Source organism: Haliaeetus leucocephalus, unplaced genomic scaffold (genome assembly GCF_000737465.1).
Source record: "Haliaeetus leucocephalus isolate CR32 unplaced genomic scaffold, Haliaeetus_leucocephalus-4.0 Scaffold2, whole genome shotgun sequence".
In the NCBI taxonomy this organism is placed as follows: domain Eukaryota; kingdom Metazoa; phylum Chordata; class Aves; order Accipitriformes; family Accipitridae; genus Haliaeetus; species Haliaeetus leucocephalus.
Window position 1 is genome coordinate 13,078,518 of NW_010972438.1, and position 25,964 is coordinate 13,104,481.

At 41.2% G+C, this 25,964-nt stretch overlaps 1 protein-coding gene across 3 annotated transcripts in view; it reads right to left on the reverse strand.

Moving 5' to 3' along the window:
- CHCHD6 (coiled-coil-helix-coiled-coil-helix domain containing 6) overlaps positions 1-25,964 on the reverse strand; it is a 115,749-nt gene that overhangs the window by 29,535 nt on the left and 60,250 nt on the right. The window contains exons 6-9 of one of the 3 annotated variants that reach the window (XM_010571782.1): positions 24,365-24,435; positions 8,480-8,615; positions 4,438-4,464; positions 4,232-4,354 (exon numbers count right to left, since the gene is read on the reverse strand). In XM_010571782.1, coding sequence (XP_010570084.1) covers positions 4,334-4,354; positions 4,438-4,464; positions 8,480-8,615; positions 24,365-24,435 — 255 coding nt within the window. In that variant the 3' untranslated portion in view covers positions 4,232-4,333. Of the gene's footprint in view, positions 1-4,231; positions 4,355-4,437; positions 4,465-8,479; positions 8,616-24,364; positions 24,436-25,964 lie in introns of those variants that run through there. The other 2 variants (XM_010571801.1, XM_010571792.1) reach the window with 2 other exon arrangements.

The window sequence follows — 25,964 nt, forward strand, 5'->3', positions numbered from 1 at the left end:
GACCTTTAAACCCTACCTACCGTACCTTATTAGACTAATTCAGAGCTGGAGGTTGGCTGATCCTGAAATCCATTTATACAGGACAAACAGGCATTCAGCAGGGACAAAGAGTGAACACATTGTCAAAATAATTTTGTCTGCATTTCTGGATGCACACTCGGGCTTAACACAGTAGAGCAGCGCGCTTCTCCAATTTCAAAAACAAGAACATACACGAGACATTGCAGCACCATCCTAACTCAAGGCTTCACTACCTGCTTCCTTCACATTAAAGGTAACAAACTCTAATTACAACAAGTGTTGACTTTCTGGACAGCTTCAGTGAATGCAGCGGTCTTTAATAGTCTTTCACCAACTCTTAAAGGCCTCCAACAAAGGCCTCTAACCAAAAAAGATGTTATGACCAAAAGAAGGTTTCTTGCCAACAGATGAAAATATCAGCAGCAGAGCTAACTCTAGCGCTTATTCAGATCACTGTAACATGTCTTCAACATGTCTTATTCCTCTATTTGAAGCACTGGTGTCCATAGAGGTCACTTAAATTGGCTTGAGAAAGTCTAGCTAGGACTGATAGCTTTAAATTGCTTTGGAAGCATCACAAGTATACTAGGAAATATCTCCAGACAAGGAGGCCTGTTGGGCAGACAGACAGTGTCACAGCGGGGTGAAAACCACAAATAATTAATGCAGGCATGATGCAGAAAGAAACCTCCCTTCAAAGTTTAGATTTTGTAACAGATGAATGCTCCACAGTCTTGGACAGAGAAGCTCTGTGGAGAGAACAAACACTAGCAAGCAGCACCAGGGCAACTTCCGCAAGCCTTCTCCTCCAACATGCCATAACTCCGACGAGAAAAGGATTGGCTTACTACTAATAGGAGGGCTCATCCATCATTCATTAACTTCCCAAGTTCTCTTTGGCACTGCAAAGAAAGGCTAGTTAGAGCAGTCTTGCTTGCTTGGTAGTAACTCTTCCACTGGATTGGGACCAATGCCGCCTGAATAACCCCTGTACATGCTATCTACACAGACTCATTCAGCTGATTGGTGAAGGCTTTAAATCCTATTAGTCCTCAAGGCATTCAGCCCCCAGACCTGCTAACAAAAATAGCTGATGGATGGTGTATGGAAACTGCAAACTGCATGTAGCAGGAAACCTGTGTAGTCCTGCGCAGACTACAACCAACAAGGAGCGTAACAAATCTTCGGTTTCCCCAGTTTGTCATGAAGACTTTGGCATCACTGATATAATTCTCCAAGTTATAGCCAAGTTGCCAGAGAATGGATCTAACATTAGCACGGAAGTTATGGAAGTCAGGGCCATTTTGGAACTTCTTGGGAGTCTGAAGGCATTTGACCACTGACCTTGTGCTTCTAACCAGCAGTTGCTATCGACAGCAATTTTTGTGGATCTGTTTCAATCTAGCTTCAGCATCAAAACACATAGTTTAAAAATTGGAAATCAACTTCTTTCTGTCCAAGACTGCTTGGTCATCAGTCTCCTGGAATTAATCTGAGTAAGAATTTCCACTTCCAACTTGCCAATACAGTGCTACAAATCTTTTGTGAAAAAATCTGGCATTAGAACAGCATGATATATCACAACACTCACCCCCAAGCAACTATTTCCCATACTAGATAAGCCCAACTGAACACAGGCTACAGTTCTCAGGAAAACTCCATCTAACACACCATACAGAGAGCACAGAACTAGAGAAAACTGTTAAGATACAGCAGATCCATGTAGGTCCCACTACAAAAGAGAAATAATTTTTGAAAAGAGAGAAAACAATACATCAGAGAAACACATTCCTTTCCTGATAGTGCTTGGTCCTACTTTGCTTGAAATTTTGATACCCAACTTCAAATTAGTCTTTTAGATTCACCTACTCAAAGACCACATCACCAAGTCAGCTATGACTTCTTATTCCTGACTGGCTAGGTCTTGTAATATTTTTATTATAGAAACATTTTTAGAATGCTTTAAACAGGTTCTGGCAAACTAAGTTTTAAAACAAGAACAACTGTAGCACAGACCACATTTTAGAAGTAATAAAATACTAAAAAGTTCAACTTCAGAAATTGTAATGGCATTCTGACTTCTTTCCCTCCTTTAACAAAGTCGCTTTCAAAACCATCTGTGAAACACGCATATTTAGATTAACTTTACCGGTAAGTATATCTGAGATCAGAACCATCAAGCAAGAAATTAGACCCAAAGGCAATTCTGCCTCACTGTAACAATGTCAAAAAAACAAACAAACAAAAATCAGAAAACCAAAAATAAATGCACATGGATTGTGTGTTGAACTGTTAGACAACAGATTGTTTTTGAGAAGAGAAATGGGGTCAGAAGTCCTCCTTCCAGACCAGGCAACGGATACAAGAACTTCAGAAGAAAAGATGATGCAGGGTATGGACTAAGTATCTCTGGAAGAGGAGCCTTGAAGCACAGCCAAGAGAGCAGAAAAGTTTTAAGCTTATTTATGCTCTTGTTTTCTTCAAAAATGACAAACTCCAGGAGGTGCCACATTTGGGCTGTATGTGAACTGCAAACAGCAGACAAAGGTACTTGTTTGCGTGGGTTAATAAGTGCTGACAACATGGCAGGCTGTGGGGAACATCAGGGCTTCATGAAGTGCTGAGACATAGAGCAAATAAAGAACGTATGCCTCCAGTTTCATAAATACCAGGTATAGGCAGCAGCCATTTTCATTTTAAGTAGGCCAGCATTTTACTCTGGGACAAGCCTCATATATTAAAATGGCGGTTTATGTCCTCTCACACAGCTCTGTATTTGTAGTTTATCCACTGATGAACTTTTGAGGATATGAAGTGTTGTATATAGACCCAAGACTTGCCATAACCAAGAACTGCTGCTTTAAAAATCAAAACAATAACCGTTTCCATCCGTTATAATTAGAAGCAAAATATGGATGCTTTTCACCTTTGCAAATAACAGGTCAGGGTATGCTTGGGTACAGTTAATCCACTGCTGCTCTCCTCTGTGTTTATGACTAAACAAGCAGCAGCTGCCTGCAGCTTGTGGCCTCTCCACCAACTCCCTTGTGGGGGCCATTTATTGAGTCATAAACTCCTCTGATAGTGTTATCACCACAGCATTTGCACAAATACAGGTTGGAAGAAAGAAAGATTAAAAAAGAGAATTGGCTTGACAGAGAAGGCAAGAAAAACACTTTACAGATATGTCTGCTTTAAGCAAGGACTGACTGACAAAACGCAGGGCAGGCATACACCTGGCTGAGGATGGCTGGGCATATCATCCTCCAGATATGAAACACACAGATTTAACTGAAACTAGAAAGCTGAGTTTCAGAAAGCTCAAACAACCCTAAATCCTTCCAAGTTAGATATATTGCATTTCAAGTAGCATACTGTGTGATATATTTATATCTCCTCAATGAGACTTCAACAGCTAAGATCTACCTCTGCAGAATCCCGGGGGAGGAGAAATCCCGGCATTTCTCAAGTACGGATATGGACCTCACTATACCTGACCAAAATTTACTTTCCCCAACCACACACACTGACTGCTACTCTCTACCCCAATAACCAAACAGTCTAGAAAGCATTTTGCAATCCACCAGAATGGAAACAACTTTTTAACAAGAGCCTAATGATCCAGAATGATCAGAGATACCTGCAGCGCAGACCATGGCATCCAACGCATCCCAAAGCTGTTTCTCTTTAGCAGAGAGAGATTCAGGTTGCAGAAACGACAGCTCCCAGCAGGCCATGCTTCAGGAGGATCCAAAATGCTTGAGTGAAACTGCTCCACCAGGATGGGACACTGCATGACTACCTGCGGCATCTTCTCAGCAATCTAGGTCACTGCCCGCAGATTAGAGATGAACTTCCAGCAGAGTTGCAATGCTTTGTTTTGTGTGCCAAATGGGAACTGGGCTTTCACAGGGATCACTTGGAAAAGTACGCACAGTAAATTGACCACATTCGTTTTTATTACAATCAAGGGCAAAGGTGAATGCAGTCAGCTCAAGGGTATGTTAAAAATCTACCTCCGCTGGAAACCAGTCAATCAGTGTTTTGCAAGGGCTTGTTTGCATAGCAGAGTGACTCTCAGTAAACGAGTGTGAATTTTCCCTGCACTTAGGTTACAAATGCAGAATGTTCATATACAGGGAAGTTGCTGTAGCATAAACTCACTCACTAGTTTACTGCATTGTCATTTCCTTATGTAGACAAGCCCTAAAGTCTTGATAGAAGTAGGTTTACCTTTGTCTGTTAGGAATAGCAGACTCTTGAGAAGCTGGACGCAGAATAGGGAGAAAGAGTGCAGAATTACAAATGGCTCCTAGCTCAATGTATACAGCTCCTATTGACAAGGGAATACATGTGTCTGAGTATGCAGCTCTTTATAGCTTGGTTTGGCCAGGAGCTAGAGCGCAAAAATTTCACCTTGGTCCTTCTGTGAAAGACAGGCACCTAGAGACAGTAAGAAAACACTTGGAAAGAAAGAGATACATGCTCTTCACTAACAGACATTTTTCTGCACACAGTTGTAAGAAGCAGGTTCTGTTTGAAATCCCAAATCACATTAATACATGGTCACCAGAGGCCACATTTTTCAAGTGGCAGCTGGTTGGAGATTCCCTGGTATAACCACCTATTACGTAACAAATTAACCAACTAAAATCCGATGGAAATTCAGATCTGCCTACTGGTGTGAACAGGACATAAGGGAAGCAGAATGGGTCACACCTATTCTGAAAAGCTTGCATGTGAGTGCGTATTTGTAGGGGGAGGGAAGCAATTCTCTAATAGGACTCAGACTTAAAAAATCATTTGTTTTTCCCTTCCATCTGGACTCAAAGTAAGAAATTACTCAGATTTCCACTGCCCACTCTCCTTTTCCTTCCACACCCTCTTCTCATTGGCATGAGATAAAACCTTGGGGAAACAGCAGCAGCAATTTTCAATTCTCATTATCTAACGGCAGCAGTAGCTCTTGGTGAAACTTGCGGTCAATAAACTACAGGCAATTTTAAAAGACACAATGGGAACTGCCCCTCCCACAGCTGTCCCATTATCCCAGCTTTTATTAGATTTAAAGCCAGCGATTTTTATGTTGTAGCTGAAGTTCTACAGAGCCACGAAAACAGACTACCAGAAAAGATAAAACACTCCTAAATTAAACAGGAGACATTACAGTAACATACTCTAAACTCAGAGAGCTTCCACATAAGCAAAGCACAGGATGCAACAAGAAACCCAGAGCCTAAGCAGGCTGACGCCGCTGCAGCGAGCCAATGGCGACGATACCAACACTTAACATTCAGGATGGTATAAACAGCAAAGTTAGTGAGCAGGTTAGGCAGGGCAAGTTGAAAGTATACTAGGTGGACAATCAGAGCAGGATCCTGCTCCCGTAACTCTATGAACATCCCACTACAGGCAATAACTTTGGAGTTCATGGTCTGGATGTGCTTCCCAAGCAGCAGAGAGAAATACTCACTTGTGGATAGCAATTCAGCTGACCTGTTTCAGATGACTGTTTCAGGATCAGATGCGCCCTGCTCTAGCGGTACCCGTTCCTCTCCCTTGACTACAAAAGATGCCCTGATGGCCAGAAAATATACAAAACAGGTAACATTAGTTACATCCCTACCATTCCCTGCAATATAGTAGCCTGTTCCACTAAGAGGGCCTGTACAGGAAATGAGTAGAAAATAAATTTCAAAACTCATTAAATGATTACCTCCTGATGTATTTGTCTGTGGGGCAGAAGGAATTGAGGGTGCTTCTCAGCTCCTGGCTCAGAGATGTGCACAGCAATAGGCAAAGGGAAACGGGTGCCCAAAGGAACAGTCTCAAACCAACGCAGTAAGGGGGAAGATGGGAAGAATTATTCTCATCCACTGTAAGCTGTAATTTTCAGTCCAGAAATCTAGAGCTTGCTTTCTCTGTGTCTAATGTATACCATGCCCTGGAGACATTTTTACCAGCCATCAAAAGGAACTTGCAGAGAACCAGATGCTTCATTAAAGAATATTCACCAAGCCTTATAAAATCTTCAGTAAAAAGCAGAAGAACAAATCACCAGCATGCAAGTGAGCTGAAGTCACACATCCAGCTTTGATTACAACCTCCTGTACTGGAAAACAAATTGTGTTAAAAAAAAAAAAAAAAAAAGGAAAAAACTACCCAAGAAATCAAGAGATTCTGGCCTCCCTTTTCCACATTCCTCCAACCTGAATTTCCTGAATGAGGAATGCGTGAGACAAAGCCATTTGGTAGAAGATGCTAATTTAAACTTAAAGAAAAATAACAGCTTAAAAGGGGAAGGGAGGAGGGAGTTTTAATCCTTCATGAAAAAACACAACAGCTTGTGATCGCTACATATATCTCAGGAGTCAGAGGACTCAGTAAGAGCAGTGAGGCAAATTGTCAGGGCTTGAGCAGTCCTGGGACAAAAGAAACTACAGAAGATGTACTGCCTTACACAATTTTATTTGAATTTGTACTTGCAGAACCCTCTAGCACCCATATCTAGCTGCAAGGTTTAGTTACCTATTCCTTAGTCTCTCTCATCCCTTCTTAACACATAGCAAGGAGATTTCACCCCTTCTTAAAACACAGCAAGGAGATTTTCTGCCACATTGTCATCATCCACAACAAATTAATGTCCTATGCACTGCTCCTTCCAGGAAGGTTCTGTAACAGTGTGGAAAAAAATTTCTGAAGTTCACCGAACACTCTAGGAACCAAGATGACCCCCAGTTTTTGGTTTATAAAGAAAACCTACCAAAAACCCCACCACCACACAAATCCAAAAAAGATCCAAGTTAATAGGATCTTTCACTGCCCTCTGCTGTTACCAGTCATTTAGCCTCCTATTTACTCTTTAATAATGTCGAGCTGGGGCTCAGGGCTGGCAGCATCCCAGCCCCTTTCTCAGGCGGGTTGGAGCCGCAGCTTGCAAATATGCTGAAGTTTAATGCAATCTGTCTTCTTTGGTAATCACATTCCGCCCGCACTGCATGCAATAAAGATGTATTGGTAAATGCATTTGCTAAAGATATACTCCACTGAAAAGACTACAAGCCTGATTTACAGGAGGCAAGGAGGAGGCATCAGGTAACGCAGACTGGCAATAGATGCGCCAATGCTTTGCACACAGCAACAGAGGGCATGGATTGTGCAGAGGCAGCACAGGCACCACTTTACTTTAAAGCTGAGAAAGAAAAAGAAACCACACGTTTTGGGAGCTGGGGACTTTAAAGATATCAGAGAAAAGCCCTTTCCCTGGCAGCTTTAACCTTGCTGATTTGCAGACATACAAAGACCTTCTTTGTAAACAGGAAGGAAAAAAATTCCACTAGGACTAGCAACAACATTTGGTCTAATATATCCTGACAATTTTCCCATCTCCTTCTGTCGGGCTTCTTCTGGGAGCTGGCTGGCAGCTTGTTTCATGTTATACTTAAATCAGGCATACAGCTTCCCCTCACAATGCTAATGCGACGGAGAAAGACTGCTTCTATGAAATCTTCATCTCTCCCTCACCCTTTGCATTAGTAATCCTATGAGAGAAGTCTCAGTTTTCTATTCCCAGAAGGCTCCATCCTTTTCCCCAAATCCACCTTACTATAGTCTCAGCACCTTTTGGAGAATTTTCTACACACACACACCCCGCACCCACACAAAAGCCTGCCCTTGAGGGACACCTGACCCACTGAATTCTCACGTGGGCAACAGCATCCTTTACACTCCTGACATCCCAAGCAGCAGTTTATGTCTTACCACTCACTTTTCACAAGACCATATCCTAGTTGTAATGTCCAAATACTTCATTTTTCCTTTCTCCTTCACTTGTTTCAATAGCCAGAAATTCTTCCAAGGTACTGAGCAGCCACTGTCCTAAGGCATCAACAGAATCTACTATGGCTCTGCATCTTAGAAGGAAGAGCCATAAGGCTTGCTGGCCCCCCCACAAGACGAACAGTTTTTAGGAGTATGCAATCTTCTTAACAGGCAGCAGCTTTGCCCAGTAAAGAAGCTTTCCTCATGCAGCAATGAAAGGAAGCAAGACCTCCAACTGCTAAGTCCCATAATGGGAGGATGTTTAGAGCCTGTTCAAAAGGTTGCCAACATTGGCAAAATGGATTTGCCTACCATTTGCAAAATACAGCATCCAAGAAGGCAAAACTTGGGCAAATTATTGTGACTGACTTTGAAACCTAGAAGCATCAGTGCTACTGTTTTGGTGGCAGCTCAGTGTAGCAGGACCCACTGATGGGAGTGAAGCTAGGATATACCACAGTGTGACTGGGAAATGTGGAATGAATGTGGGAAAATGGATCCCAAAGAAAAATTGTGTCCTATGAACACTGCAATTTCACTAACAGACACCACAGCTCTCAGAAACACTTTCCAGAAGAAAACACCATACAAAACATGACAGCAAAGCCAGCAAGTACAACAGGGGAGTTTTTGTTACCTTCTGAGCTGCACTAACACAGCGCTGATATTCCTTAGCCAGCTCCGAGCATTTGAGCACTTCATGTTTGTTTTCTTGGTAGCACTTCAGAATTTCAGATTGCAGGCTTGCACAGACAGGATCAGTGTTCCTCCTCCTGCAGGGAAAACGAGCACAGAAAGATGCATGAAGAGGAGTTTTCACCCACTTATTACCACTTTACCAGTGACACACAGACTAATCTTGTGTTGGAGTCATCTAGTCCTAATAGAGAGACTGGTGGGAGCAGCAATCAAAGTGGGTCAAATGACCAACAAACAGTGTCTTTCGGCTGAAAAATCCAGGGTACTTAGCAGAAAGAAGGAACACGTTCTTTCTAGGTTGGTGTGGAAGGCTGTTTTACCCTTAGATAAAATATCATCTCTCCTCTGCAGTCAGGAGAAAAAAATCAGTTCCAAGAGGTTCAATGATTTCCCCAACTCACATTGGAAATCTTTGGCAGAACTCAGGAATCCTGGCTGGGCCTGTGCTAGATCTGTAACAGTCTGAGAAGCAACTGAACGGACTTGTTGAATAAGCTGCCTCATCTATTGAATTCTCATCTACTTAAACACTTCAAAAAATCCAACATGGCTGGAAGCACTGCAATTCTCCTAGTGACTAGAAAAAAATGGAATAATAGCAAGACCAGATATCTGTTTCTTTGTATTTCTGAAGCAATTAGTACTCATACCCTGTAAATGGCATTGACAGCTACCCAAGAACAATTAGGGATGATGTTCTTATACTCTAATGTGCATGTGTACATATGGCACATCATCAGCAACAGTACCAATAAAGGGGAAGGTCGTTGTAAAACAATACCAGCAACAATGGCACAAACACAGTAACGACAGTGTCATCAGCTGCACAGACAGGCAGACACAAATTGCAGGAATTTGCAGCACAATTGTCCTGGTATGTTTTACCAGAGAACAAGAGAACATATGCTTAGGTGCAGCAGTCCTCAGATGCTGCCTCCTAAACCATAAATCCATTTAATACTTTGCATTTTCTGCCCCCATATGCTTAGAGAGATCTGTGCCTAAAAATCAAATGCACTTCTTCCTTCCAAAGCACTTGATGCTACAGGCAGGCATTAATGCCATACTATGATGTATTCATTTCCACAGTAACAACAACAGGTACTCATTCAGCAACAGGGCTTCATAGTGAGACAGACAGAAAACACGACCTGTTCCTGGGCATGTCTCATTCTCTCAGGTGGAACAGATTACTAAGACACATGAAATCTAAAACCAAGTTTTTGGAGAGCTCAGATATAAGCTTCCAAATCATGCTTGTTTTTGTGAAGTGCTCAGGAAGGCAAGTGGAAGGTCCAAAAGAAGAAAAAACAAAAATTCTGTCCTTTCCATACCAGCAACCTGGTTGCGCCCTCAAAAGAGTTTGGCTGAGACATACTCTAAATGATACTTCTTCAGTCCTCAGTCTTACTGCCAATATACATGGACAGACTAAGAATTTATCAGTAACAGTATGACAGCCACACTCTAAAACACTGAGGTTTGGATCAGAAACCACCAAAGATACTATACAGACTCTTTCTACCTCTTCACTAATCTTACAGCTTTTAGAAGAAACTTATTCCATGCATGGTCCCTAGAGGCTAGTATGCATTTCTAATTTCTATGTTCTATAGCAAATCACCTTTAAAGCCTCTAAAAACCCATAGTCTAAAAAATCTTCAAATTTTGGAATAGAAAAGAACCCAGGGAGAGCTTCAGAAACTCATAACGTTGGCATTTTGCTTTGTCACTAACTTTAATATCACTCTGATCAAATCAGTGAGACTGTGGAAACTATACCAAACAATACCAGGTCAGGAAATACCACCAAATCCCTCAATTCATTGAAAAATTTAAGACTTTTAAAGTCAGCCATGTTAAACTGAAGGGCATTTTGTAATTTTCATGCAGAGAGCTGGAAGAGCAAAAAGGTACAGCATGCCACAGAACAGTGGCATGTGTATTCATCCGAACTGAACAATATGGTAGAAACATCTCAGAAATATTTAGAAGAATGCTTGAAGTTGCCATTGTCAGCATGGAGAGTTATAGGAATTGCTCCTTTTTTTTTTTTTGTCTGTTCCTTCACTGTCTGTCCTATAGCATCAGTCTTCAATGCCTAGAGTAAATATGAAGCTAGGATCCATCTGTGGGCTCAGACAGTAGTGCAAAGCCTGTGGCCCTCTTCTTTAGGAGACCCCTTGGTGCTCAGCCCACAGCACAGAGACTACTTAAAAGCCACACAGTGATGAGCGAGAAGCCGCAGAGTGTTGCTGCCTGAAGCCTACCAGAGGCAAGGGATCAATCAACACAGAGTGGCATGCATTGCCCAGCAAGTACCTAAATCAGCGTTCATACATGCCACTTCCCACAATGCAGAAAGGATTTATTGGGTACCAGGTACCCAGAATCATAACAAGAATATTCTCCTTTATTTCTTCAAAATAAAATCTCAAACTGAGGTTATGCATCAATTGCAGCAGCTTCTCAAAACAGATTTAGAGAAACTAATCAACAGAACACAAAGTTGGTTAAGGTAATTATCAATACAAATTACACAAACCAATATGTTAGTGCATTCACAAGCGAACTGGAAATTCAACAGAACCAGTTATATCCTACTGAGAATGACATTTCACTTTGGAGCAAGAAGTAACTGTCACTATGCCCCACCATGCAGTATGATCTATGAAATGAAGGGACAAGAAATAAATGTGAGCTCACCATAAGGAAGCATATCCTGCAGAGTCTGGGACTACACAAGTCATCCACGTCCAGCAGACTAGTTCTGGTACCCATCTGGACAGAAAAGGGGTATCTGAACTGCTTTGGTGAACAATTGCTCGAGGAGCTTTTCTACCAGCACAGCAATCACTACTCCTGTCCTATCTGACTCAAAGGGATGCCACCTTCCAGCTCACATTAAGCCTCTTACCTTTAGGTTGCAACATTTCCACATAAGGGGGACCTACAGCCCTATACACCAGTTGCACCTTACAGTTGTCTGTCTTTACTTGTACATCTCTGAAAGAAAAAGGAATTAAACACAAAGAACCTGATGGAGACCAGCAGTGTCTAACTACAAACATCTCCGTGGAGAGCAATGCCACATTGACTTCCAAAGAAGGTGGACCTTTGTCAAGTACCTCCCTTCAACCTCAGCCCAGCTCAAGGCTGCTGGCACTAACTAATCTTTAGAAAAATTCATCTTCTGGACACTCCACGACACTGCTCTTGGCAAATGTCTCATTGTTTGAGGGTTTTTATTATTATTTCTTAAACAATGAGGGGGAAGGAACATGGTGGAGGAGGGATGAGGTTTGAATACATAAAGAGCAGAAGAGTAGTATGCTTTGACCTTTCTTCTAAAATGGGTCACACTTTTAAGCATAATATGCCACCACCAAATAAGGCAGACAATTAGCCTCTGTTTAAAATAAAACGTGTTGCAATTGCTACCACTATTATCAAAACAGAGGCTCATTTATAGCAGCTAGGAAAAAGGCAAGAGAGAAAGGCTGGGCTGAGAGGAGCTAGGACAATACCTGTGGACAGGGAAGTATGGGAGATGAGCTCTGACAATACCTCAGAAATAAACACAAGACATACAGAATATGAAAGATTAAACCAGTAACACGTGCTCTCATCTGTTTAAAGGAAGAGGAAAGGAGAAAAGATGACAGGTGGGAAAGAGGAAAGGATTAATCTAGAAATAAAACTCATTAGTAGTCCCTCTCCCATCATAGTGAGGAAAGCAACCTTTGCCTCACCACTGTTCAATGGGAAGGAAGGCTATGTACACATGAAATCCATGACTTCAGAGCTTCCTCTCCCCCTCCCATGGAGGGATCTAAATCAGGTCTTTGTCTGGAAAAGAAGGGAGAGGTTTTCTTAAAATGAAACAAAGGGCATCCTTCTCTCTGCTATCCCTTGAGGTAAGACAGAATGAGCATGATCTTGCTGCATTTTGACACACCGAGAGTTACCAAATCCTCTCTATCACTGCGTATTCCCTTTACTTTATTTAATAAATGAAATCTCATCAACTTATCCTTCTTCTATTATCACTGCTGACATCAATCTGATAATATTGGCTTGGCGTGGAATCGTGCTATTATATGTCCTCTTGATATTTAATTTAAGAGAAACGTCTGCAGTGGGGTGAATATGTGAAGCAAGCTTTTTATTACTGGCAGCAGTAAGGACGCTGGGAGTGAATTAGACATTCATCTTAGTCAGGGCCAATCTAGTGGCTCAGAAGAGGTTTTCTTCTTAACCCTCTCCTAACTGTTCAATAGCGACAGGTAACGGCTGCTCCAGTCAATAACTGCGTTCATTTGTCTTGGAAAATTCATTTCTACATGGATATAAACGCTGTGAAGAAGTGCTAAGCGTCTGGGAGGTTAAAGCAAGGTTCTTCGAGAATTTTCATCGTAAGCTCTGAGATAGTAGGAAGAGCACTGGTCTAAATGTCCATCAATTAATCAAGAAGCAACACAGCTTCCAAAGACAAACACACAAACTTACTGCAAGAAGCAATTAAGGCAGTATCATCAGGATACAGACCCCATAGACAGAAGGTTTCAAACACAGCACGATGGCTACTAGCTAGCTGCTGCTGACAGGTTCCCTTTTTGGAAGAGTAATTACGGACTCAGTATTGGAAAGCAAGTGAAAGCTGGAAGATGTGTATGTATTTGCTAGTCCTTCCACCCAGCTGAAAAGTCAGACTAGCCAAGTGGAGATACAACTTTAATGCTTTAGGACTTGGCAGCTCTTTAGACTAGTGCAAAATCAGTAATTCCACAGTGAGTACCACACCATCACTTGGCTTTACTGGGTAGAGCAGCAATACCAGATGGAGTTAAGAGCAAGATCCTCTTTTTACCTTTTACTCTGGGAAACCATTCAAGCTGTGAAAAAAAATCAAGATAGAGGCTGATGGTATCTAAACCTAGACATTTTGATACCTCTGATCAGAAAATGAAAAACAAAGACATGCAGGGTCTCTCATATAAGCCAACTTTAGAGTAGCTAGCTCCAGTACACAGCTGCAAGCAGCAATCTAAATGGGGCAGCAACCTGCAATTTCCTGTGGGCTGCAAAATCCAACAACTGGATTAGCTGCTTTCTGCTGCATTATTTGACTAAGACCAGTGACTGAGCTACCTTGAGCAAGCCACATTAGTCACCACTGTCACTAAAATGCAGACAGCCTCAGAGGTCAGCAATGAGGTGCACAGGCAGCACTGTGAGCAAAACCCAGGGCACACAGCAGGAGTTTCTGTGTGTCAGGAAGGAATCAGAGACATGTCATATAGCTGTTTAGCATGTTTATATATCCAGGGTACATTACATGCATTTCACACTAAGCTCAGTGATGCTTTGGTCACATAAATGTGGTGTGCTGCCATGCTGTACTGTACATGTATAAAAAACGGTAAGTGGTTAACTGACCTGTAAAACTGCATTCTCCCTTGGGTGGCAGTTGGCTCTGATGGTTTCTCTTTAACATGTCAGAAAAATAACTCCAGACAGATGCAATAAACAGCACATAGAAAGGTTTCATCCTCTCTCATTATTGCATCCTTGACATTTACAGCAGAAAATTAAACACAATTGAAGCATTTCATTCACATACAGCAAACTCATCAGCACACAACAAACAGCCAGGAAAGCTAACTTTCAGCATAGGCTGCAGGATGCTGCACTATCACAAAGCAAACACTATGGCCTCACTATAACCTATGGGATTCCCTGATCCTGCACGTCAGCTTGATAATCTGGCTTGAATGAAAAAGGGAAGAGTCATGTTGCAGCTGTTTGGCAAGAGAAATAAGAGATGGAAGAAGCTTAATAGATTACTATTTAAGCTACATAACCTAGCACACTGTAAACAAACTGCATGCCTCATGAGGCTAAACTAATGTGATCAGGAAGGAAATATATCTGATCACCCTCATGTATTCAGTGCTCATCAGGCTTTGCCACTGATCTGGATGGAATACAAGGCTTGTAGGAGTAAGTAACATATTGTGTAGAGCAAGAGGAGACGGACTAAAAGGGAAGGTGAAACCTCCTGACAATTTTCATGAGAATAGGAGCACTACCTCAAAATTTCAGCCAAAGCAGTTGTATTCCTGTCTTTCTAAACCCTTCCCATATGCCTTGTCACATTGTCTGCAGCACACTACTTCACAGCTGCAATATTTCCCCTCTCTTTTTCTCCCCCTTCACAGCTGCATTTCAGTAATAGGTCACCCAATTCTCTTTTTCCCTACCTTGTCCATGGAAGTGCCTAATGAATGCATATTTATAAAGTACTATGAGTTTCTGGGTGACTCTGTCATCCTACAAAATTTGTCACTGAAGTACTTCCCAATCTCCATTCCTGTTTCGACAGTTTGTTTGAAGCTGCCACACAATTCCCCACTGCAATCCATGCACTCAGTGCACCCTTGCCCTTTCCAGGGCAGACACTTCCTTTCTTTCCAATCACAGATATGCAGAAGCTGTTCTGAAATCTTCTCCTGTGTAAGTAGTTAGATTCTATCACTGAGAACAAAAGTTAACACAAATGTCCAAATCTCAAGTGTCAGCAACTTGTTGTGCCACTGTACTGCATTCAGTGAAAACAGCCTGACTTGACCACTTTTTCTTCATCAAACAAAAAAAACCCCAAAATCCAAACTCTAAAACATACAGATTGAAGTGGAAAATAACTAAAATTTAGCAGTTTTCTGTAACAACCTCTAATTTTGCAAATCCAACAACAATCTCTCTGTTTCAGTGATGAAATTGATGCAAAGAGATTGTGTGACCCAACCAAAGCTGGTTCCAGCTCTCTACCTTACTCCAATGTATCACAAACTCTCTTGTCCTCCTACATGGTTTATCCTCACACACAAGTGGTCATTTCCCATTTGACCAATGGGTCATCCTAAAAGACTTCGATTTATATTTTATTGTGCTTTGCCAAGTCCAGTTTCAACCAAATTTAACTTGCTTCCCTAGCACCACGTAAGCAGCAAGCACTGCGGTTTTGGTGGTGGGCTGTGGGTCTTTGGGGGAGGAGAAGGGTAGCAATATGCAAAAAACTGTACAAAACCATATAAAGTTAAATGATCCTCATCCTACTGAACCTGCAAATGCAATAACTAATCATCCCTATTAGCATTCTGCATAGCAGATGGCAAGTGGTTTGGAATAATGAGAGACTTTTCCCCACAAGTGGATAATTCCAATGTACATTTGGATGTAAATTCTTTACTGATTATGATGGTAGAATACTGAGTTATGAGAAACTGCCAGTTTGGAAGATGAAAGGAAAACTACTGCCTCTTCCTTAACTTCTGTATCGCTTGGCAAGTGAACAGAACTGGATCTCCTGCCCACAAAGCCATGCACCATTTTTTCCAAAGATGCCAAGCTACTAAAAGTTGACTAGCAAAGATGAAGAGCCTAAAGTTAGCAGCAAAATGGTCTCTGGAAGCCAAGCAGGAATGAGTCAGAATCTTGTTGCTGGAAGGAGTTCTCTGAATCAGAAAGGAAGCTGGCTCAGCTCCCACAAGGCAGAAAAGCAATATAGCAAGCAATAACTGGATCTGAAAACAACACACAGCCCAACAAGTGACCTGAATAGGGATTTTCTTTCTTCAGATAAAAAACAACATCTAAAAACTGGTTAAGATCTCAGGTCAGGAAGTGAATGCATGCAGCTTACAGAATGTATGCAGCACTGGCCCTAAGAATATATGGGTTGTGGTAGTGCTATAATATCTGGGAGCTAGCTGGGGAACTGTCTGCTGGGAGAATGTTGGGGCCATATTCTTTGTTGGTCTATTAAACCCCTCCCCCAAAAGTATTCTAAAGTAAGTAACTGAAGATGTGATATGCTGATTTCATATAACCGCCAGACATGAGGGACAGACAGGTTCAGTAAATTTCTCCTGTGAGATGATCTCGTAATGATGTCAGACTGCTAATGAATGTTCTTTTTAAAAGAAAACCCTGACCACTCATTTGAACAGCAGTTACTTTTCTAAAATGCCACTAAGCACTGTACAAGGTCCCTAAAGTTTATGCCAGACTACACAAAGGGGTATCAGTGACGGACAAAAATATGAGTTCGTTAGTATATTCTGCACTGACCGAGTGGCATATCCTGTTAAAGACGTGGAAACAAAATTTGAGAGCAGAATGAAGCTGCCAGCATCAAAGCTTAGGTGGGATCTGAAGCTAAACAGTCACCTTATTAAAAAAATCCCTTTGCTTCTGCCCACATGCTCTAACCTTCAAAACCATAGTGCACCCTTTTACCATGCTGTGCAATTTGCTGAGTACTGACTCAGCAAGATCACCATTAAGCAGTTACTCATCCTGCAGAGAACGTCAATAATGGTGCTTTCAAGGAACACACACACAAAGCCTTGCGAAGTCTGTTTTTGGGGGGAGGTTGGGATTTTTTTCTTTTTTTGTTTTTAAATAAATATTCTAATTTCAAGAAGTCCTCAGAGAATTGGAAAAATCCTTATAGAAAATAATTTAGATAACATAGTTTTAAGTTTGGAGAAGAGCACAGGAAATGTCTCAGATGAGTTAATAAGACCCATGCCTACTTGAGGCACTTGTTCCATTGAGCTGTTAGTGGCACTCACAGTCAGCACAACGCTGAGTTCTCTTCAAAGAATCAATATTTGTCCCCCAACAAGCAAGTGCTCCTGTCTTCCAAATGCCACTTTTGGGGGCCAAATTAGTTACGATTGTGGTTGGTGTGGTATGTCTACGTCCCAGACGGGCAGGCAAGAGACACTTTTGGGACTAACAAGGAAAAGAAAAGGATAGGAAGGAAGAACCAACCCCAGCAAGGTCCTCTCACAGTAGGCTAAGTACCAGTTGATCTTGAGATTCCAACAGCTGATGAGACCCCATAGCCTAGAAACCTATTTTATCAGAGTAACTTCATGAACTATCAAAATCCCACCAAATAAATAAATATTAAAATAAATTAAGTCATTGAAGCCTGGACTGATGGCAGAGATGGTTTTTCTGTCCCTTTGTAAGGGAGGAAAGGATCTCAGTCTCTCATTGGCTAACAACATCAAACACCAGCAACTTCCTCTGCGCAGATGGATCACCACACAATGGAAGGTGTCCACAGCCGTCCTGCCACAGTCCTTATTTTCTCCGAAGATGGAGATACAGAAGCTCTGACCTACAGAACAAACTGTTTCTCTCCTCAAATTTCTCCCACTGGTACTTGCCTTTGGTCTCTGCTATCATTCCTCCATCACTCCAGGAGAGGACTCTGACTCAACAGTAAGTAAAGACATTTTGCACAGTGCATATAATCCAGAATCAGGAATACAATTACTGTTCAAAATAGCAACATTGCCCTTGAAATCAGTTGCTACTGAATTAATGACCAGATTGTTAGGAGTGTTACCTCAACTTTGCCTTAGGCTGCTAATTAGCAAACAAGTCATTAATTCACTGGTAACAAGTGGTTTCTCAGGCATTATTGCTTCTGACATCTTTAATTCACCACTCTTTCTGGAAAACTTCCCCAGACAACTTTAACCTCAATCCTCTACAAACCAACCCTGTGCCACTACCACCAGCTCACTATACAACACACATGCTGGAAGACAGAGGGAGAAAACCACAGCAGGAATAAGCTGAGCTGGGTCATTAATTAATATTCATGATACTTTCCCAACTCAGGCCAAGGGGAGGGGGGACCAAAGGCACAAGAAGTTCTGAACTTTGGTGTGGACCTGTCATTACATCTAAATACACAATAAAATGCTATGAAACCTGGAGAAATCTTGCTTCCACGATGGTACACAGTAGAATATGTAATTCCCAATCTGAAGGCAGAGATCTGCTTCTATTTTCACTGCATTTTCCATGATAAAGAGCTTTGAACTGAAGTATTTCATGTACTCTGATGCACAAAGTATGTCTGAGGTTTGTTTTAACAGCTGCACAAATATCCACGCTTTTGAAAACAATCTGAATTTGGCCTGCCAACAAACCCTGATCTAAGGGTTTTATAATGGCAACATTACTACAGAATACAAGTGCTTTCCATGTAAAAATCGATAGCAATAGAAACGTCCCTAATAGACTACCTGCAGTCTTTGGCACCTCTTACTTTGCTATTCCAGTCTTTGCTATTCAGGTCTTACTTTACAAATTCCCAAGTTCTACCAATGTACCTTTGAAGAAATGCTCTTGCAATTTTGAAAAGATATATTAATATTTCACACCAGTTTTTCAGCACTAACAGAACTGCAATCTCAGTTCATTAGACTGATTTATTAGTCATCCCTCATCATGCATGAGAGGAAAGATGATACTGTGAACACTAGATTAGAACATCATTTGACTAACTGGGCAAAAGGAAAGTCTTATTTAGAACCGGCATCTTAGTAATCCTCAAGAACTGAACTTCAGAAAGAAGATTTGACAGCTTGGATAAAGTATACAATCTAGTAAATTTTCAAGATTTAAAAATTGGTTCAAAAAAGAATAATCTGGCCCAACTGGAACATTTACACAAATCCGTTACACATATTCAACTTCTATTACCACATAACATATTCCTAAAGTAGCAGAGGAACATACCTTGCTTGGAAATCAATGCTTTGGTACAAACAGTTGGTTAACAACAGGCCTTCCAGAATTCATAAAGAAAATGTTTACATGCTAATGTAAATGAGTGAAAATCTTTGTGAAGCCGAACTGAAAATGATCAGAAAGTTTTTCTTTCAGTAAAATTCACACCATGTAAAATGACACAAAAGTCAAAATTGACCCATCTGCTCTTTTATGCTCTTTTGAAATAATTTTGGGGAAACTCATGCCTTATAGTCTCTTACAGCAATATTCCAATTTCCTACTAAGAGCAACTTTATAAACATGAGAAACAGCAAAGCTTTGACTAGTAACTCATCTCTTTAAATAAAGATTACGTGAAATGGACTCAGCGCAGACAGAAGTAGGAACAACTGGCACAAACCAAGCACTGAGGGAAGAACAGGACTGGGATGGAGCCAAACCATTTTCTGTGAAGGTACCACCATTGCAGGGCACAAAAGCACTATGTTGAGATAAGGCTGGGGAAGAGCTCCCAGCAGTAATCAGTCTTTTATTCCTGAAACCTCTTAAATCCCTATTGCAGAGGCTCTTAATTTCAACAGTGAATTAATCATTTATCTAATCTAATGACAAGACAAATCCCAGAGCAATTTTGTTTGAAAACTATGATGTCTTTACCCTTCTTCTCCTTGGGCTTCATGACTGTCCACATAATAACTATTTCAGAGCTTGACTCCTGGGCACAGCCCTTTGTTGAAATACCTGAGGTCTCATAGTCGATTTCAAGATTAATAAACTCAAGTACTACCAACTATCTTATAAACTTTCCAGATCTACACAAACAAGAAAAAAAAAAGAATAAAAAAAGAAAAGGTAGTTCCTCTAGGTTCCAGTTAGTGTTGCCATTTTAATTGAGGGGCCATCAGCATCATAAAATCTTGCGCAATTCAATAAAACTCTCATTTCCCCGAGTACTGAAAGCACACCATAAATTCCCGATTCCCAGCACACAGTCCATCTATGAACTTTCTGCCCCTACCCTCATTGAGTAAGTGTGGCTCTCTACTCCACATTCAGCTCAGGATGATACTTACTACTTGCCAGTTTCTCTAATGTAATCACCTTAGATACTCATGTCCATTAAGTTTAAGTATCTTAGGACCATTAAATGGAACTCTTAGATACTAAGTCCCATATGGAGTAAATCTCTTTGGCGGTTTCTCCATTGGAAAGCTGCCTTGGATTCAAGGCTGATCTCTATCAGGATAAGATACCGACATTCTTTATGCACTCCTTGATAACAGCGCAAAGCATATGCAGTCCTCTCAGTACAACATGCAAAGCAACACAGCCACCAGTAAGCAGCTTCAGAAACAGTTCTGCAAACTATAAGGAGATCTCAGAGGGAAACTCAGCTTCAGAACAATTTTATCTTTTAACAGCTTCCTAATCCCTTCACCCCACTCCCGCAGCTTTACCTTTTAGAGAGAGTCACACCCCCACCCATAGCCAATTCTTGCATCCAAATTTCACAACTACAAAAATAAAATAAAAACGTGATAAGACAACCTTCACAAAAGAAAACAAATCAAATTTTAAAAACCAGCATTTTGAGGATAAATCTAGAGTGCCTGCACTAAGCCATAGCCTCTTTACTGATGTTTTTTTCCTACCCCTTAACAGATTCAGGGACTGTAATAACATTTAATCCTCAGAAGCTAATCTAAATGTAACACTCAAAAGAAGACAAAGACAACGCAACAGAAAAAAAATTTGGCCACTGCCTTTTGGGAGTGCTGCTTTATCCCCGGAGCGAGCGCATTAATAGAGCTTGGAATGAAATGCCATTTTATTCTCTGTAGCAGGGAGGGGATTAGCAAGTTGTCTTCTCTAAACCTAGTCTGAGTCATGGCTCTATGAACACTGAGAAAAGGATGTGGAACGAAGTGAAGGGCAGGGAGCACTGGCTTTTTATTTACACGCTGCTTCCTTTGTGGGTGGTTACTGATGTGCACAGTTTGCTAAACAGGGAAGGAAGGGGGAAAAAAGTTCTAGGTCCCCAGACTTTAATTTTGTTGGTTAACAAAAGAGAAAAATAATAACGCACCAATTATAACAGCATCATTGAGACAATATGTCCATGGCAACTGTCCAATTCACCACAGCATATAAGCAACAAGGGCAAGTTGCTTAAGGTGCTGAAAGCTGTGCTCAGTGGTTTCTTGTTGCTAGGGTCTTCTCTCTGGGAGAAAGAAACAGGTTGGACAGAGCCCAGAACAAAGGAGGAGACTGTGGTAGGAACAATGCGGAGAGAGGAGCAGGCTGAGTTCAGGTGAAGAGATGAGGAACAAAGTCCATTGCACGAGTCAGGCCATGCAGGCATCAAGCCTAGCATCCTACCTTGAAGTAGAAACCAAGAGCTAATGACTGTGTTGGTGATTTAATATGAAGCTCAGCACTAAGTATTTAACTTCTGTTTCTATACAAAGGGAGATAGGAAGGTTTACCTGTCTACCTCACAGACATGCTGTGAAGGGTCACTGGTGGAAAGCTTGTACAATATTCTTAAGTCCTGCAGCACTTGATGATTACTAAGGAGAGGAAATAGTCCGTGGAACACTTGACCATTTGTGCAGAGCTGTAGGTGTTGATAACAGAATTACAAAAGTCAATAATTGCCAACAAAACACCGTTTTTTTGTTTCAGTTCTTTCTTATCTTTGCTTCAACATGGACTCTGAAAAACAGGGTACTCGCTGTAGAAACAGCCCCAGCTCTACTCCCCTCTTCCTCCATCAGCTATGCTGATACACAATGGCAGAAGACAACAAATACAGAGTATATCAGTCTCACAAGGCACAAGCACCAGGGGCAGGTCAAAGAGTTCAGTGAAACAGGGATGATATAAGCTAGGGAAGAGACACTATGGGAAGGAGATGCACTCTCCTCTGCAGATGGAGAAAGTGCCACTCCTGCTTTTGTTTTGTTACAGGAGCTGTCATGGTCCAGCACTGGCAGCAGGCAGACCTGCACTTCATTCATGCTTTGGCTATATTCCAGTTCACGTAATTTTGCTGGAGTGTCAGTTTATTCCTGCCAACCAAGCTACTAGATCTGCATAAATCAGTCTTACCTATCCTAGCACTTTCTGTGCTTGTATGTCTAATATGAAAGCGCAAAACAGGATAAGCAAACTATTGTTTCTACTGAAGTCACAGGATCTTGTAATTTATTACCATAAACAGGCTGTAGAAGGACCTGCATGTACAACACCTAACGGACCTCACAACATGCAGACTTCAAGTCCTACCAATTAAGAATGAATGCCAATGTACGAAGGAATTTTCCCTGACCCTGTCCCAGCCTTATCATGACCCACACACGAGGCATGTGCACCCTTTAGAGTGTTTGTACAGTGTGTTGTACACCGAGCCAACAATTCCAAAAATGATCACTGCGTACTGCTGTAAGAGGCACGTACACTGCACGCTGATGGGGTAAAGCAATGATTCTTCCCCCATGTACAATTTTCAAAGGGCATTCTCAATCCCGCATCGTGCACACCAACACACAGCTCAGTGCAATCCTAGCTATTGCTGGCAATTTCTACTGTAAAGGAACAGAAAGTACGATGTTCACCTTCTCCCTCAGTTTAACTAGTGCCACAATCTGCCCCTTTATGATGGCTCAAATTCATATAGCCTTTAAATAGAAAGGCATTGTACAATAAGGCCAGAAGCCAGGGACTGTCAGGTGATGAAGGCTCAAAGAAAAGGGGAAGGAACCCCTGACAGACCATAAACACATTTTCTAAATTTTGAAAGAAAGAAGTCATTAGCATTTGCATCGGTCTCAGCCACCAGCCTTTATGAGAAGTGGTTGCATTCCTGAGTTTCCTACATTAGCAGTCTTCATCTCCACAAGAAACAGACGAGACCAAGTGTAACTGAAACCTCAGGAACCAAACTTAAGACTACTATAAAAAAAAAAAAGGTTACTTACAGTCTGTAAGAGCAAGTAAAGAACATAATCTAAGGTCCCAATCTCTTCCTTTACAAAGTCACAAGGATAAATCATTGCTACATGTGTTCCCAACAACTGATCGCACATCTGCAGAAGCAAATCCAAGAAAAGACTGAACTGATCAAAGACTGTCAGAACTTTGCGTCCTATGAATTTTTTAAATGTTATTTAAAAGCAGAATTTAGAATGCTGCTATGGAAAACCGCATGAAAATGCATGCAATGTTTTAGCTTCCTTGTTTTGGCTTCTTTAGCAACTTATTGCTTGACTGTCCAAACAAAAATGTGAAATTACAACAGGTTATGTGATGCTTTGGCAGCCAAACATAATTTTATATAAAGACAGTACAATATACTGCACACCCCACTAACATATTCATCACTACTATATTATCTATTTATGCAATTAAGTATCATACTGTCTGGACTGGACCCAACTGGACTACATATGTTGCTACTCCAGTTTACTGCATGTTGGCCAACTGTTTACCCAACTGAGATCTGAGTGCTGCTCTTGACAGTGTAATTGCTTTGGACTCATTAATATTAAAGAATTATAGAAAATATTTTTTCTTGGACAGCTGTTAGTGCATGTGGAACAATAAGCTATATAACACTACTGGCAAATACAAATGGAATTTAGACACTAAATATGCTCATGATAAAAAGACAACATTAAGGTCCACTAATTGTGCCAAGGCCAATAAAAAAGGTCAGAAGAATCATTGCACCCATTCTAAGAAAACATTCATGATAATTACAACTCTATTTTGATTGAAATTTACAGGGCTAAGATTTAGACTGTTTACCTTTTTCTTCTCCAGACAATGAAAACTTTAGAAGTGGTGCCATTCTTCCTACTCCCATGCACTAGCCCAATGCTGCAACATGTAGGTTAAATACACTGCGTCAAAGTTTGAACAGATTAAACATGTTCCATTGCCATTTTGAAAAGCTTCGTAAATATTCCTATTTAATGTGAATTTTCTAAGTCCATGTCTTCTCCCTCATTCTCCCTTGAAAGGTCTAACAACTTAATACTAAATTTTGTCAAGCTTGGCACAGAAAGAGAAAAGTGCTAGCTTACAACTCCTCAGCCCCCTAAATACCTGACAGGAGGTACCTTCGCACTCCGTTTACAGCAATATCCAGAAGCTACACACAGAGCATTATGAAATGCAACTGGAACTGCTGAAAAGAACAAAAATGGGTCCTCACTTTATCCACTCCTCTGCCTTGGTGGCTGCCTCCTGGTACTGCTCAGATGTCAGCTTGTAGATCTCTGCGTTCTGAAACAAAGAATATAATGCTCAGCTCTAAAAATTAAAGGCACCTCAGATCTTATCCCATCACAAAGTTATCTCCTATAATTAATAACGATTTTCAACAACAAACAGCATATTCAGTTCAAAGAACACAAAAAAGGCTTAAAAGTTGATTATTTTCAGCAAAATGCATCAAGGCCACAACATGTCCTCCATTCGTGCTTCACCTTTGCGAAGGGAAAGAGGGGGAAAAGGTCGCTAACAACCAACCGTCAGCTTTGATTATTCCATGTAACCACAAAAACAAGGTGTTTCCAGCACCGAGTTATTTTGAGTTGGGTTGTGTTTTGTTCTCTTTTTTCATTAATTGCTGTGAAGGATCTTGTAAGTTACTGACGTGCAAGTATCAAAATTGGCTGCTAGCACTGGAAAATCCATTTTACATTTCAGTGTTCTACTTAGGTTACTTATTCTTTAAAAGAAAATTATGCAGCCTGTTTCCCTTTTAACAACATAGGGAGGCGTATCAGGTATCAGTTAAGGCACTGCCAAACAGAGTCTGGAGTGTCTTGCTGCAGGGCTTAAGAGGTTTGCATTAAATTCTCCTGAGTTTGCACAGAAAGAGTTTTAGTTCACAACTGCTCGGCTGCTGAACATGGAGGATAAATTCCTTCTCTCGGCTGCACTTACAAGCCTCCCAAGTACAAACAGCAGAAGGGAATGGCTGCACACCCCCAGCGACTTCGCTGCAAGGTCTTGTGTCACTAAACTGCTGATAAAGCTGCTTCAGGCAAAGCCTCTGGACTTTATACTGAAATAGCTGCAATTGCCTCACTCAAAGCTCATCTGCAAGGCCCTTAGTCTGAAAAGGCACATGCAGAAAATATGCAATAATCAATCAAAAAGTGACAAAATGGTATTGAAAGCGAGGACAGCTACTCATTTAGGGCTGGTTCTAGCTGCTATCTCGTCTCTCCCCAAATATGGCCATTTTATATAGAAAACTATTCTTGCCCTTCTTCATTTATTTTCCCATAAATGCAGCTGTGGTCCTGCGCATGATGAGACGACACATATTGTTCAGTGGTTAGAAAAAGAAAAGGACAGATATAACTCAAGTTCTATCAGCAGTTCTGCCACTTGTGCAATCTTGGGCAAGTCACCATTTTCCATCTGCAAGCGAAGGATAACAGCTGCCTGTATCACTGAAGTTGTGTGAAGCTTAGCTAATTGGAAGGTTTATACAGGTTTTCAGAGCCTAGGCTTCAAGGTGCTATATTTAAGCGCTTTATCTCTGGTGCCTAAATTTATGTCACATACCAAAAAAACCACAGAACTGACTTTGCTTTTCCAAACTTTGACCTAGGAGACAGGTTTAAACTGAGAAATCATGGAGGAGTAACCACTTCAAAATGCATTTTGCCAGCAAATTGTCATTAATGTTTTCATTTACTTACGTGTTACATAATGGTCAAACTCCTATGCTGTTAAACCCTCTTTTCTCCTCCCTATAATGAAAAGTTCAGCTTTTAATGGAGCCTTTTTCTCTGTCC